The sequence below is a fragment of the Sus scrofa genome, chromosome 1, assembly GCF_054392235.1.
Source record: "Sus scrofa isolate SSC_HxYL_T2T_F1_AM1 chromosome 1, Sscrofa_HxYL_maternal_Yorkshire_Landrace_v2.0, whole genome shotgun sequence".
Taxonomy (NCBI): domain Eukaryota; kingdom Metazoa; phylum Chordata; class Mammalia; order Artiodactyla; family Suidae; genus Sus; species Sus scrofa.
The window spans coordinates 57,649,304-57,664,502 of record NC_139383.1 but is presented as its reverse complement, the minus strand read 5'-3'; the positions used below and the strand labels follow the sequence as shown (position 1 = coordinate 57,664,502).

General features: G+C 43.9%; 1 protein-coding gene across 27 annotated transcripts in view; it reads right to left on the bottom strand.

Annotated features, from left to right (window-relative positions):
- Positions 1-2,089: 2,089 nt before the first annotated feature.
- The window catches only part of ANKRD6 (ankyrin repeat domain 6), a 208,621-nt gene continuing 195,511 nt past the window's right edge, over positions 2,090-15,199 (bottom strand). For 23 of the 27 annotated variants that reach the window (XM_084960218.1, XM_021089991.2, XM_021090003.2 and 20 more), the window contains 6 exons: positions 14,386-14,520; positions 13,869-14,054; positions 13,247-13,399; positions 11,161-11,274; positions 10,183-10,309; positions 2,090-4,403 (listed from right to left, as the gene is read on the bottom strand). In XM_084960218.1, the coding sequence (XP_084816344.1) occupies positions 3,832-4,403; positions 10,183-10,309; positions 11,161-11,274; positions 13,247-13,399; positions 13,869-14,054; positions 14,386-14,520 (1,287 nt within the window). In that variant the 3' untranslated portion in view covers positions 2,090-3,831. Of the gene's footprint in view, positions 4,404-10,182; positions 10,310-11,160; positions 11,275-13,246; positions 13,400-13,868; positions 14,055-14,377; positions 14,521-15,199 lie in introns of all 27 variants that reach the window. The other 4 variants (XR_014805855.1, XR_014805857.1, XR_014805856.1 and 1 more) reach the window with 1 other exon arrangement.

Below are 15,199 nucleotides of genomic sequence, written 5' to 3'. Positions count from 1 at the left end.
AATAAATGCAGTAACAATTTAAAAAACCCACTGTAATATTATACATCTTTTCTGTGGTTTACATCATTTTTCCCCACAGCTATTGAAATTCCAGTCTCATTTTGAAACATGACCTACATGACAAGGCTATAAATTGGTAATGGTTCTGCTTTGCAAAAGCATTATTGTGGCATTTGCTCATTTTAGCAAATAGCACAAAAGGAAAAAATACGAAAAACTACACATGAAGTTAAGATTTTGACAAAGCTAAGGAACAAAAACAGACCAAATACAGTTGCTAAAAAAGCTATTGCACTGGTCTTGAAATGCTGTGATCTCTTTGAGTGAGAGGCTGGCTGCCCATTGCTTGCCTGGTCTGTTGGTTTCCCTCCTGTGAAGAGACAAGATTCACGTAATCCACCAGACTAGGCGCATCTGCCCTTTCATGTTCTCCGCTAGTCTCTTCCTGATGGTGACTGACAGAATTTTCCAGTTCACAATAAGTTGCCTGCTTCTAATGGATACAAGTTACATAATCAAAACACTTCCCACCAAAGCACTCTATGGTCCAGATAAAATTTGTTTTCAGTATTTTCCCACAAGGAACCTCTGGCGGTAACATGTTTTTGTTTTTGCTTTTTAGGGCTGCACCACGGCATATGGAGGTTCCCAGGCTAGGGGTCCAGTTGGAGCTATAGCCGCCGGCCTCCGCCAGAGCCACAGCAACGGTGGGATCTGAGCAGCGTCTGCAACCTATACCACAGGTCACGGCAACGCTGGATTTTTAACACACTGAGCGAGGCCAGGGATCCAACCTGCAACCTCATGGATCCTTATTGGGTTTCTTAACCTAGGGAGCCATGAAGGGAACTCCCAGTAACATCTTTTGTTTGGCTGGGTTTTTTTTTTTTTTTTTTTTTTTTCTTTGCAAGTATCTGAGCCAAGTCCTGGCTGCACATGCCACAGCTTAGGGAACTCTTCCTTTCCCTGTGGTCAGAGCCTCGCCTTGGCCCCGAGAAACCTGCGGCTGACACAGCCCAACTCTTCGTGGAGGCAGTGGGCCCTTTGGGAGAAGCGGGGGGCTGGGCGGGCGAGACTCTTAGGTTCCCGGGAGCAGTGACCGAGCCAGCGGCTGACATTTTTTTGTTTGTTTCAGACTGGATGGTGGCTTTTCCATCCGCTGAAAGTCAGCAAGAAAAATAGCGCTCGAGGAAGCAAAAGTGCAGTGCCTACACCTGTTTCAGTTAGGGTCAGATTTTAAAAATGGCCACTCCTCTCCCGGCCTGCCCTCTGCAACCCGCCTGATAACATCTTTTAATAGGTGAAAACAGCTCCTGTTTAGATCATAATTTACTGAACATTTTTGGAATTCAGAATAAGGCAGCTCTCAGTAGACTGATGTATACTGAGGAAGGATTCTAAAGAAGTTGGTGATGCCTTTTTGGGGATAGTTTTAGAAAACTCAAGGTACCAGAGCTCCCGTCTTGGCGCAGCTGAAACAAATCCCACTGGGAACCATGAGGTTGCAGCTTCGATCCCTGGCCTCGCTCAGTGGGTTCAGGATCCGGGGTTGCCGTGAGCTGTGGTGTAGGTGGCACATGCGGCTCAGATCTGGCATTGCTGTGGTTGTGGTGTAGGCCAGTAGGCTACAGCTCTGATTTGACCCCTAGCCTGGGAACCTCCATATGCCAAGGATGCAGCCCTAAAAAGACAAAAAGGTAAAAAAAAAAAAAAAAAAAAAAAGAAAACTCAAGGTACCATCTAGCTCTACAAGCCTGCGATTTTGCATTAGGAACAAACAGGGAAACAAAGAGAGCAAAGCACCCTACAGTTAGCAATCCAACCAGAGCTTCTGGGAAAGAGCCTTGTCCTCATATGGTAGTGGGAGAACAGGCCGAGCTTACACACCTGAAGTTAAACTTGAGACAACATCAAATTAATTCCCTATCCTGGTTGTGCAGTGACTGCGTACATCTACATTTATTAGGAACACCTAGATCCATAGATTGTCACTACTGAAAAGAACCAGAAACAACTGTCAGCCTATAGGCATAAAACACAGCGACTAAATGCATACTTTTTCTGGATGTTCCCATGAAAAGAAGTCATATTTTCTCTTTGGCTCAATGAGCAACACTTTATTCAAAATTATAGACAACAGTTACTTGGTTCCTGTGTTTAGAGAAATAGAACTGAGGTTTCTATACATACATGGAATTTTGAGATGAATATAATGCCACATTCCAAGGAACAAGAAACCTAGAAGATAATTAAATTCTAAAGTTTCAACATACACAAGCTACTTTTGCAATTTTGTATACTCCATAGAGTAGAGTAAAATCCACAGGCCTCCATGAAACTGGGGAATCTAAATCAACGATTGAATTATTTAGCTGACATAGTCCCTGCAAAGCAGTAGAAAGCTTCTGAGGTTCTTCAATGGCAGAATTCAATTCAAAATGAAATACTTTAAAAAAACAGCCATATTTCTTTATAAAATATAAGCCAAGTTCAAATTTAGAAAGGAACTATAAGATAATTGGCTATAAATTAGGTTACAGAAATTCAAGTAATTGATACGGGAATGTTTTTCCATTAATCCACTTTATTAAAGTCACTATGATTTTTTTTTTTTCTTTTCTTTTCTTAGGGCTGCCCTAGCGGCATATGGAAGTTCCCAGGCTAGGGGTCTAATCGGAGCTACAGCTGCTGGCCTACACCACAGCTCACAGCAACACTGGATTCTTAACCCACTGAGTGAGGCTAGGGATCAAACCCACATCCTCATGGACACTAGTCGGGTTTGTTATCACTAAGCCATAATGGTAACTCCCAAAATCACCATGATTAATTGTAGTATTTCTGTCTTTTGGCTAAAAAAATACAGAAACCATGATCAAATGACTTGAACCTTTTTAATTTGAGGTGGGGTTTTGTTTTTTGTTTTTGGTTTTCTGGGTTTTTTCCCCACTTTTTAGGGTGGCAAGTTCCAAGGCTAGGGGTTGAATTGGAGCTACAGCTGCTGGCCTACGCCACAGCCACAGAATACCAGATCTGAGCCACATCTGTGACCTACACTACAGCTCACAGCAACGTCAGATCCTTAACCCACTGTGCCAGGCCAGGGATCGAACCTGTGCTCTCATGGATACTAGTCAGGTTTGTCACCACTGAGCTACGATGGGAACTCCTTGAGTTCATTATTAACAACAATTCCCAGTGCTATTAGCCAATTAACTCATTATTTAAATACACTCTTGACTTTTCAAAATATTTTAAGATATACTAGATCTTGTGACATGATGAAAATTCTTCTCCTCAAAATTTGTTTGGTATGTTTTTCCCTGGTCAAACTGCCAGCATTTTGAGAACTCTGAACTTGAGGGAGGGAGCTGAGCGTGTCTGTTAGGACTCTTACAGAAAGACACTCTGTCCAGGCACAGTGGGTGTGTATATATGAATGACTGCTTGAGTCAAGTTCACAGGGGATTAATATTTTTTCTTGCTTTTCAATTACATTTTTCACATCCTCAATACTAGGATTTAGGCTTACACATCCTTCAGTTTCTTCGTATGGCTTGCTAATCTGAGCTTTTGAACTTCAGATGAACTTGGGCTGCGGTTTCAAGTAGTGAAATCTGACACTAGGCGAGCATCCCCTGGTTTCAGTCTAATTGTTGAAGTCTTCATAACTTCAGGGCAGAGGAAGCATGTGTCTGGCATGTTTTAGAAATGAGTGACTCTTTCAAAGGCAAGTCTGCTCTGTGCAGTAATCAACACCTTGGGCAGAGCTCTTCTGCAGCTGCAGGACCGGAAACCCTCAAGAACCTTTTCTGTGCCACATCCCAGGCCCTAGTTTTCCTTCTGTACCTTAGTCCTTAGTTTAGCAAGTTCCTCCTCTAAACTCTTAATGTGTTCCTCCAGTGTGGCCTTGTCTTGCTGGGCTTTCTGACTGGCTTGGCTTCGTGCTTCCTCGATCTTCCTCTCATACCACTTTTCCATCTGGGTAGAAACAGCCTCAAAGAAATACTGGGTGAGCTCTAGCGCTTGGGAGGTGTCTCGAATGTGAGGGGCAGTCTGCTCGCCGCCTGCTGCTGGCGGTGGCTGCCCACAGGCAGCGCTGGGTGCTGGCTGCTGGCCTCGGTGCCTCATCTGCCCACTTTTCCCAGACTTCTTGGTTTGAGTGCCTCTGTCTACACAGGGCCCAGCCTGCGAATCACATTTGGCTGCTTCTTTCAAGGGTAGCGAGGCTGTCTGCACCTTGACGTTCCTCAGCCGGGAGCCAGTGTGGTCTGAGGAAGACAGCTCCTGCTGGGGTCTGTGGGTAGCTGTGGAGCTGGGGGCCTTTTCCTTGGGCCTAACCACCTGCGGGGAGCTGTCAGACGCCACTGCTGCAACTGCAGTCACCACTGACTGATCCACACCTGGTTTGGAAAGGAAAACAAACGTCACCAAGATTACTCTACCCAGCAAGGCTCTCATTCAGATTTGAAGGAGAAATCAAAACCTTCACAGATAAGCAAAAGCTGAGAGAATTCAGCAACACTAAACCAGCCTTACAACAAATTCTAAAGAACATCTCTAGGCAGAAAAGAACAAGAGAAGAAGGAAAGAAAAAAGAGCAACAAAAACAAATCCAAAGCAGTTAATAAAGTGGCAATTAGAACATACATATCAATAATTACCTTAAATGTTAATGGACTAAATGCCCCAACCAAAAGACAGAGACTGGCTGAATGGATACAAAAACAAGACCCATATATATGCTGTCTTCAAGAGACCCACTTCACTTCTAGGGTCACATACAAATTGAAAGTGAGAGGATGGAAGAAAATATTTCACACAAACGGGGATCAAAAGAAAGCTGGAGTAGCAATACTCATATCAGACAAAATAGACTTTGAAGAATATTTTAAGGGACAAAGAAGGACATTACATAATGATCAAAGGATCAATCCAAGAAGAAGATATAACAATTTTAAATATCTACACGCCCAACATAGGTTCACCACAATATATAAGGCAACTGCTAACAAACTTAAAAGGACAAATTGGCAATAACACAACCATAGTCAGGGACTTTAAGACCCCACTTACAGCAATGGACAGATCAACCAGACAGAAAATCAATAAGGAAACACAGGCCCTGAATGATGCATTAAACCAGACGGACTTAGATATTTATAGGACATTCCATCCAAAAGCAACAAAATACACATTCTTCTCAAGTGCACATGGAACATTCTCTAAAATTGATCACATCCTGGGCTACAAGTCCAACCTTGGTAACTTTAAGAAAATTGAAATCATATCAAGCATCTTTTCCAACCACAACACTATACAACTAGAAGTCAACAAGAAAAAAACTGAAAAAAACACAAACATGTGGAGGCTAAACAACATGCTACTAAACAACCAATGGATCACTGAAGAAATCAAAGAGGAAATTAAAAAATACCTAGCAGCAAATGACAATGAAGATACGACACTCCAAAACCTATGGGATGCAGCAAAAGCCGCTCTAAGAGGAAAGTTTATAGCAATACAAGCCCCCCCTCAGGAAACAAGAAAAAGCTCAAATAAACAAGCTAACTTTACATCTAAAGCAGCTCGAGAGAGAAGAACAGACAAGACCTAAAATTAGCAGAAGGAAAGAAATCATAAAGATCAGAGCAGAAATCAATGAAATAGAAACAAAGAAATCCATAGAAAAGATCAATGAAACGAAAATCTGGTTCTTTGAAAAGATCAACTACATTGATCAACCCCTGGCCAGACTTATCAAGCAAAAAAGAGAGAGGACTCAAATCAATACAATTAGAAATGAAAAAGAAGTAACAACAGACATCACAGAAATACAAAGGATCATAAGAGACTACTATATGCAACTATATACTAATAAAACAGAAAACCAAGAAGGAATGGACAAATTCTTAGAAAAGTACAATCTTCCAAGACTAAACCAAGATGACACAGAAAAGATGAATGGACTCATCACAAGAACTGAAATTGAAACTGTGATTTAAAAACTTCCAACAAACAAAAGTCCAGGACCAGATGGCTTCACAGGTGAATTCTATCAAACATTTAGAGAAGAGCTAACACCTCTCCTTTGGAAACTATTGCAAAAAATTGCAGAGGAAGGGATACTCCCAAACTCATTCTATGAGGTCACCATCACCCTGATACCAAAACCAGACAGAGATACCACAAAAAAAAGAAAACTACAGGCCAATTTCACTGATGAACATTGATGCAAATATCCTCAACAAAATACTAGCAAATCACATTCAACAATACATTAAAAGGATTGTCCATCATGATCAAGTGGGATTTATCCCAGGGAAGCAAGGGTTCTTTGATATCCGCAAATCCATCAGTGTGATACACCACATTAACAAACTGAAGAAAAAAACCATATGATCCTCTCAATAGATGTGGAAAAAGCCTTTGACAAAATCCAACACCCATTTCTAATAAAAACTCTTCAGAAAGTGGGCATAATGGGAACCTACCTCAACATGACAAAGGCCATATATGACAAACCCATTCTCAATGGTGAAAAGCTGAAAGAATGCCCACTGAGATCAGGAACAAGACAAGGATGTCTGCTCTTGCCACTGCTCTTCAACATAGTTCTGGAAGTCCTAGCCACGGCAATCAGAGAAGTAAAAGAAATTAAAAGGAATCCAAATTGGAAAGGAAGAAGTAAAACTATTACTACTTGCAGATGACTTGATACTATACCTAGAGAATCCTAAAGACTATACCAGAAAACTGTTAGAGCTCATCCACGAATTCGGCAAAGTTGCAGGATACAAAATCAATACACAGAAATTGATGGCATTTCTATACATTAACAATGAAAGATCAGAAAGAGAAATTAGGGAAGCAATCCTGTTTACCATCGAATCCAAAAGAATAAAATACCTAGGAATAAACCTACCCAAAGAGACAAAGGACCTGTACTCTGAAAACTATAAGACACTGATGAATGAAATCAAAGATGACACAAATAGATGGAAAGATATACCATGCTCGTGGATTGGAAGAGTTAATATTATCAAAATGACTATACTACCTAAGGCAATATACAGATTCAATGCAATCCCTATCAAATTACAAAGGACATTTTTCACAGAACTCAGAATAGCCAGAATAGCCAAAGGCATCCTGAAAAAGAAAAATGGAGCTGGAGGAATCAGGCTCCCAGACTTCAGACTATACTACAAAGCAACAATCATCAAAACCGTATGGTACTGGCACAAAGAGAAATAGAGATCAGTGGAACAGGATAGAAAGCCCAGAATTAAACCCATGCACCTACAGCCATCTATGACAAAGGAGGCAAGAATATACAATGGAGAAAGGACAGCTTGTTCAATAAGTAGTGCTGGGAAAACTGGACAGCCACATGGAAAAGAATGCAATTAGAACACTCCCTAACACCATACACAAAAATAAACTCCAAATGGATTAAAGACCTAGATATAAGACCAGATACTGTAAAACTCTTAGAGGAAAACACAGGCCAAACACTCTCTGACATAAACGACAGCAGCATCTTCTCAGATCCACCGCTTAGAGTAAGGACAACAAAAACAAAAATAAACAAATGGGACCTAATCTAACTGAAAAGTTTCTGCACAGCAAAGGAAACCTTAAACAAAATGAAAAGACAACCCACAGAATGGGAGAAAATATTTGCAAGTGAATCAACTGACAAGGGATTAATCTCCAAAATATATAAACACCTTCTGCAGCTCAATACCAAAAAAACAAACCCCATCAAAAAATGGGGAGAAGATCTAAACAGACAGTTCTCCAGAGAAGACATACAGACAGCCAAAAAACACATGAAAAGATGTTCAGCATCACTCAGTATTAGAGAAATGCACATCAAAACCACTATGAGGTACCACCTTACACCAGCCAGAATGGCCATCATCCAAAAGTCTACAAACAATAAGTGCTGGAGAGGGTGTGGAGAAAAAGGAACCCTAGTACACTGTTGGTGGGATTGTAAATTGGTGCAACCATTGTGGAAAGCAGTATGAAGATGCCTCAGAAAACTAAACATAGAACTACCATTTGATCCAGCAATCCCACTCCTGGGCATCTATCCAGAGAAAACCACGACACGCAAAGACACGTGTACTCTGAAGTTCATTGCAGCACTATTTACAATAGCCAAGACATGGAAACAACCTAAATGTCCACCGACAGAGGAGTGGATCAAGAAGATGTGGTATGTATACATAGTGGAGTATTACTCCACGTGGGCGGGCGTTTCCAAGTCCTGGGAATCCTGTAAACAGGCAGCCTTCTCAGTCATCCCCCACCACGTGCAACATCTCCTCTCCTGCCTCAGCTTCTCCCCTGATTAGCGTTTTGGCTGGTCAGAGCTTTCAGGGTTACGGTGTTAGCCACCTGGTGGCATCTAAACCAAAACCATCGCTGGCCTTTCCTTGAGCCTGTCTCAGTCTACACTATGGGCTCTGGGTACCACTGCCCGATGGCTAAAGGTGACACAACTCACCACATGTCCTAATACAGAATTGGACACTTATTGATGAGACTAAATACCCCCATCCTCTAACTTCCGGGTCATTTCCACACCACAGTCCTGATTACCTGGTTCTTACTTCTATTTGGGTTTTTTGGGTTTTTTTTCTTTTTGCTATCTCTTTGGGCCGCTCCCGCGGCATATGGAGGTTCCCAGGCTAGGGGTTGAATCGGAGCTGTAGCCACCGGCCTATGCCAGAGCCACAGCAACGCGGGATCCGAGCCACGTCTGCGACCTACACCACAGCTCACGGCAACGCCGGATCGTTAACCCACTGAGCAAGGGCAGGGACCGAACCCGCAACCTCATGGTTCCTAGTTGGATTCGTTAACCACTGTGCCACGACGGGAACTCCCTAACTTCTATTTGGAGAGGTGGTCCTATTCTCTATACCCAGAGTTTTATGACAAGTTACTAATTCTAGCATGAAAAACTTACCCATTATTTTCCCCACTATTACAGGCATAAAGAAGATAAAACCACAGATACAGAGATGGCCTATGGTAACATGAAACACTTGACATATCAAAACCCCCCATGGAGGTGTAATTACTAAGGCTGTGAATGTCCTCAAATGATCATCATTGAGTATAACCACTATAGCTAATGTAACGATGCCCTGATCGAAGTAGCTCTTATCTAGCACCTGTGGCAGCTTCGATGTAAGTACGGACTGCTGTTTAATGAGGCTGCACAGAGTTGGCGCAAAGATAGAAGGCTGATCAAGGAGGAAAAAGGGAAGTTCCCATTGTGGCACAGCGGAAATGAACCGTGCGGTTGCAGGTTCGATCTCTGACCTCGCTCAGTAGGTTAAGGATCCGGCATTGACGTGAACTCTGGTGTAGGTCACAGACACATCTTGGATCTGGCGTTGCTGTGGCTCTGGGGTAGGTGGGCAGCAACAGCTCCAATTCGACCCCTAGCCTGGGAACCACCATATGTCGTGGGTGCAGCCTTAAAAAGCAAAAGGAAAAAAAAAAGAAAAGGGGGAGGAGAAAGGGGAGTTTCTATCGTGGCTCAGTGGTTGACAAACCCATCTAGTATCCATGAGGACTCGGGTTTGATCCTGGGCCTCGCTCAGTGGGTTAAGGATCCGGTGTTGCCATGACCTGTGGTGTAGGCTGCAGACGCAGCTCAGATCCTGAATTGCTGTGGCTGTGGTGTAGGCCAGCGGCTACAGCTCTGATTTGACCCCTAGCCCAGGAACCTCCATGTGCTGTAGGTACATGCAGGTACGGCCCTAAAAAGACAAAAGACCAAAAAAAAAAAAAGGAGGAGGAGAAAGGGGAAGAAGGGGGCAAGGGTGGGTGCCCTGCTGAGAAGACACATCCCTTTCTCAGCCTCATCTTTGGGGTTCATCCTGACACCATAAACATTGTACTGCCACCACTGATCAACACTTCTTTTATTCCTTCATTCAAATATTTATGAACACTTAAATAGGAGTGCTTTATTACTATATAGGAACTGTGTACACAGTAGTGATCAAAGTATGGTCCCTACCCCTACAGAGCTCACACTACAATCCAAAGTTTTCCGCAGCCCCATTGCACAGACTGCCTTCAGATGCAAAAGAGAACATGACCTGGAGTTTTCATCCCCTTTGGATGGAAGGGCTGTCTCCATATGTCCGTTACCTGTGGAGGACTCGCAAGTGGATGGTGTGGATTTAGTCCTGGAGGCCCTAGAATCTCCAGAAAGCTTCAACTCCAGATTCTGAATCTTTAACATGCACCAGGTTTTTAATTCATCCACCAAGGACATCTAAAAAAAAAAAAAAAAGCAAAACCCCCACAAGTTAGTATACAAATAATCAAGAGAACTGGATACATGGCTTATGAATTAAAGCATCAAGAATGGACTTTTCCATGGCGGAGGATAATGTGAGAAAAAGAATGTAAATGTGTGTGTGTGTGTGTGTGTGTGTGTGACTGGCTCACTTTGCTGTACAGTAGAAAACTGACAGAACACTACAAACCAATTATAATGGAAAAAATAAAAATCATTAAAAAAAAGAATGGACTTCTCAATTATGATAGGATATTATCTTGACATGCCCCAAAGCTGTGGACTGCCCATCTTCCACAGGGCACATGGCCTTCTGAAGCCAGGAGCCACCTACTGCCCAAGCTGACAGCTAGCTATGATCTTCATTAAGTGATGCAGAAACACCCAAAGCTTCCCAAGGCTTCCACACTAAGCATGTCTGGCTGCTAGAAGCATGAACTCTCACACTCGCAAATATACATTTCATGTCTGCTGTCCTGGGTCGACCACAAACTCCCTGAGGGCTAGAACCAAATCTTGTGCAACAACGGAGTCACAGCCCAACAGGAGCACAATACACAGCACTGATCTCAGGCAAAGCCCAGCCTTTCCCTAGCACCTTCGATAAACTGCTTGGCCTCCACCCACCCCCAGCATATTCGGCCACGAGTGTGACCCGAACTCCAGCTTCTTTTCTACCGACTTTATTTCAGATTCTAAAATGGTACATTCGGTCATGCAAATGCTTTTAGGGGGCCTCAGCCTGGGAGTTTTCAATGATAGGTCTGAGACCCTTGACTCAGGGGAGAGGTGTAATGAATCACGACAGAACAGATCCTGGTTCTCACCTGTCGTTTTTCTCCCTCATGCTTTTCGGAATCTGAGTGCTGTTGCAGGCGGTTCAGGCACTCCGTCCTCTCTGCTGAGAGTCGCTCAACCATCAGCTTGTCCAGGACTCGCATCTAGGAATCAGTGGGCAAAGTGAGCAGGACTTTGATGATCTAAGAATAAGCCCTGGTGCCCTGACTCCAGGGGGCGCTCCAGGCTACTAAGCAGGAGCACAACAGAGGCCAGTACAACCCAATCCCTCACCCTGCTCTCTTCTGTGTGGCATTCATGGAATTCTGGTTTTTCAGAATTTCTGAGCCTGTTTCCATGCAGGCCAAAGAGGGGGCTTGGGTGGGGTGCTGGGAGGCACACACTAACTACATGTTTAAGACATATTACTGAATTTAAAAGCTGCAAAAAAAGGAGTTCCCGTCGTGGCGCAGTGGTTAACGAATCTGACTGGGAACCATGAGGTTGTAGGTTTGATCCCTGGCCTTGCTCAGTGGGTTAAGGATCAGGCATTGCCATGAGCTGTGGTGTAGGTCACAGATGTGGCTCGTATCCCGCGTTGCTGTGGCTCTGGTGTAGGTTGGTGGCTACAGCTCCGATTGGACCTCTAGCCTGGGAACCTCCATATGCTGCGGGAACGGCTCAAGGAAAGGCAAAAAGACGAAAAAAAATAAAAAAACAAGCAAAAACAAAAACAAAAACAAAAAAGCGCACAGTTTCCATAAGAATCTGACTGCGGTGGCTCAAGTCACTGTGGAGGCATGGGTTTGATTCTTGGTTCAGTGCAGTGGGTTAAAGGATCTGGTGTTGCTGCAGCTGCAGTGTAGGTTGAAGGTGTGGCCTGAATTCAATCCCTGGCATGGGAACTTCCATATGCTGTGGGTGCGGTCATTTAAAAAAATAAAAAATAAAAACAAGCATAGTATAGTTCCATTTTCACTGAAAAGTGAAAACTAGTAATGTTATATCTATAATAGAAAAGACCTATGGGAAAATACATAGCAATGGAAGGGATCTCTGAGAAAGTGTCACTATAATAACATTTCTGTATGTGGAGTGTTTTTCCCAATGAACATGTGTTACTTTGTAAGCTCTTAACAGTCTTTGTTTTTTGCATTTAAAAATCTATATCCATCACACATTTCTTATTAATTAGAAAGGGAAAACATACCTTTACAATAGAGAGGGATGGTGGTTACCAGCTCAGCCAAGTGATCAAATTGGCATTATCAATAATGAGACATCCTGACATTTGTGTTTTCTGATGTGATATAATTTGAAGTTTACACAATTCACTACAAAATATTCTTGCCAAAAAGATTTACCCTGAGCCTAAGTAAGCATCTAGACCAATGGTTCTCTAACCTTAGTTTTTGTCAGCATTACTTGGAGGTCCTGTGAAAACACAGGTCACTGACAAGGAATTAACCTCTAAAATACACAAACAGCTCATAAAGCTCAATATCAAAAAATCAAACCCCAATCGAAAAATGGGTAGAAAATCTAAATAGACACTCCTCCAAAGAAGACAAACAGATGGCCATACAGCGCATGAAAAGATGTTCAACATCCCTAATTATTAGAGAAATGCAAATCAAAAATACAGTGAGGTATCACCTCATGCTGGTCAGGATTGCCATCATCGAAAGTCTACAAAAAATAAATGCTGTGGAGGGTGTGGAGAAAAAGGAACCCTCCTACACTGCTGGTGGGAATATAAGTTGGTGCAGCCATTATGGAGAACAGTATGAAGGTTCCCTCAAAAGACATAGCTCTGATTCGACCCCTAGCCTGGGAATTTTCACATGCCACTGGTGCGGCCCTCAAAAGACAAAAATAAATAAATAAATAAAAAATGCTGTGTAAGCATTTCACATCAGAAGCAATTTAAACATGCTCTTAAAGATTTCTAAGTTAACAGGCCTTAAAGAAAGAAATCACATGAAAGATTTAAAGAAATCACATCACAGGCCTCCTCTCCTCCCTGACAGCCCGCCCGACATGCTCAGGTAGCGTGTGCAGAACAGGAGTGTGTGCTGAGGTTTCTGATTTCATTTTCTGCCAAGACAGCCCACGGTGAGGACAGTGACCTCTTACCTGGTGCTGGGTCTTACTCTCCATATGCCCCAGCTTGGTGTTCATTTTATCCTGAACTGACACCAGCTCTGCTTTGATCTCCTCCACAGTTGCCTCCAGCTGATTCTCCAGCTTGTTGATTAGGGGTTCACATCGACAACCATTTATCGGCGCCTAAGCGGGAAGCCAAAAAGCAATCAGTCCACCAAGTTCATTCCTTCTGCAAATATGTGTTCAGTACCCACCGTGTGCTGGTCAGCAGACCCGGGGGACACACGTGTGGAGGAGACCCATCCCAGTCGTCCAAGATTCTGGACCATCCTAGAGGCCAAACTTTGGTCCGGTGGGTGCTAAGAGGATTCAGAGACGCTAACATCCAGTCCTCAAGCTGCTTTTATCTACTCTTGGGCCTCAAGATCATCTAGTCACCACAGGTGGTGCAGAAAGCTTTGTAACAACATCTCTGCTGGCCTGGCCTAAATGGCAGGAGGGTACCTGCACTGTTTAGGTGGGGAGGGCCAGCTGGTTCATCTGTAAAGCACATGCCTTCTGTAGTCAAAGTGGAGGTTAGCCCACAGGGGCCATGTCGCACAGACACCTCACTTACGCCCACAGTCCTGCCCTGACAGGGCCGGGCAGGTACCTGCATCACTTTGCCGTCCTTGCCCCGGTACAGCGTGTAGAGCTGGTATGCTCTGAACTCATGCGGAGGAGGTGGGGGCGAACAGCGACGCCTGGGCCTCTTTTTAGGGTGACTGTGAGTGTGTGTGTTCTTCTGCTGTCCGGGCTGCTGGTCTGCTGGTGGGGTGGGGTCAGAAAATGCCGACACCTGTGGGAGACAAGGAGACTGCCACCCTGAGCACTGTGACATCAGCAAGGCTGAAGCCCAGCCAGCGGGTCCCCCCTCGCCCGCTTTGCAGTGAAGAACCCCGCCTTACTAATAAGCTCACGGCTTTCTACTCCAGGTACCAGGCATCAAAAGAGGTGTATCAGCACGCTAACCTCGTGCCTGCAGCTGGCCACGCCCAACTCTGCTCTGGCTCCAAACCAGCAAGCCAGCCAAGGGAAGTGGCTCTTTAGCTGCTGGGCATGACACTATCACGGGGCTCTTGGCCAACCCGCCTCTCCGCCCTCTTGGCTGCTCTCACGTGCCTCCTGACCTTGGGCCTGGACTTTCTCTGCCTGCAGTCCTTGGCTCTGGGTTCCGGGGAGGCGGACAGGCAATCTTCTTTGGCCTCTTCTTTTCTGGGTGCAGCCTGTTCACTGCTATGGGTGTCTCCTGCTGAGACACTTCCCTACAGAGAAAAAAAAGCCCAGAAACCTCTTCTACTTGACCCCTCAGCCTTCTTCAATAATAGCATAAAACTTCCAAGACTCTATCCACTAAAGGACCCCCTGGGAATATTTGCCAGTGACAAATTTCAGACACAGGGAGCACTGCTTGGTGGTCTTAACTGAACACGTGTGCTTTCCCAAGTAAGTTGATTATCTGGCTTTTACTTTATTTATTAAGTGCCAACTAGACATAGCCTTGGGTCTAATTCTATGTTTAAGAACTTCAGGAACCTACCACACACAAAACACCTCAGCGTTTACGATTTTTAGTCTTCTGCATTTCAAAAAAAATCCCCAACCCCATTTATTCTTTGAGCTTGGACCCTCATAATTCATAGAGGAGAGTGAGAACCCTCTGAAATGAGAAAACATCACGTGTCTGGTCCTTGTGAGAACTTTTACAAATTAATTTGTACAATTCACACACAGGAACTTAATCAGAGTTATGAGGTCTTAACCCTGGAAACTGATAAGATTTTCAAACGGACATAAAAGTTGCCAAACGTTATCTCTATATCCTAGTCTTCTTCCTCCTGGGAGAGCTAAAAGGTATGGTATGGTTCCTTCCAGGGCTGCCATGTACAGTTGTGCAAGATGTTCACTGCACAAAGGCACCTACCCAAAGACATGAGCAGGGCA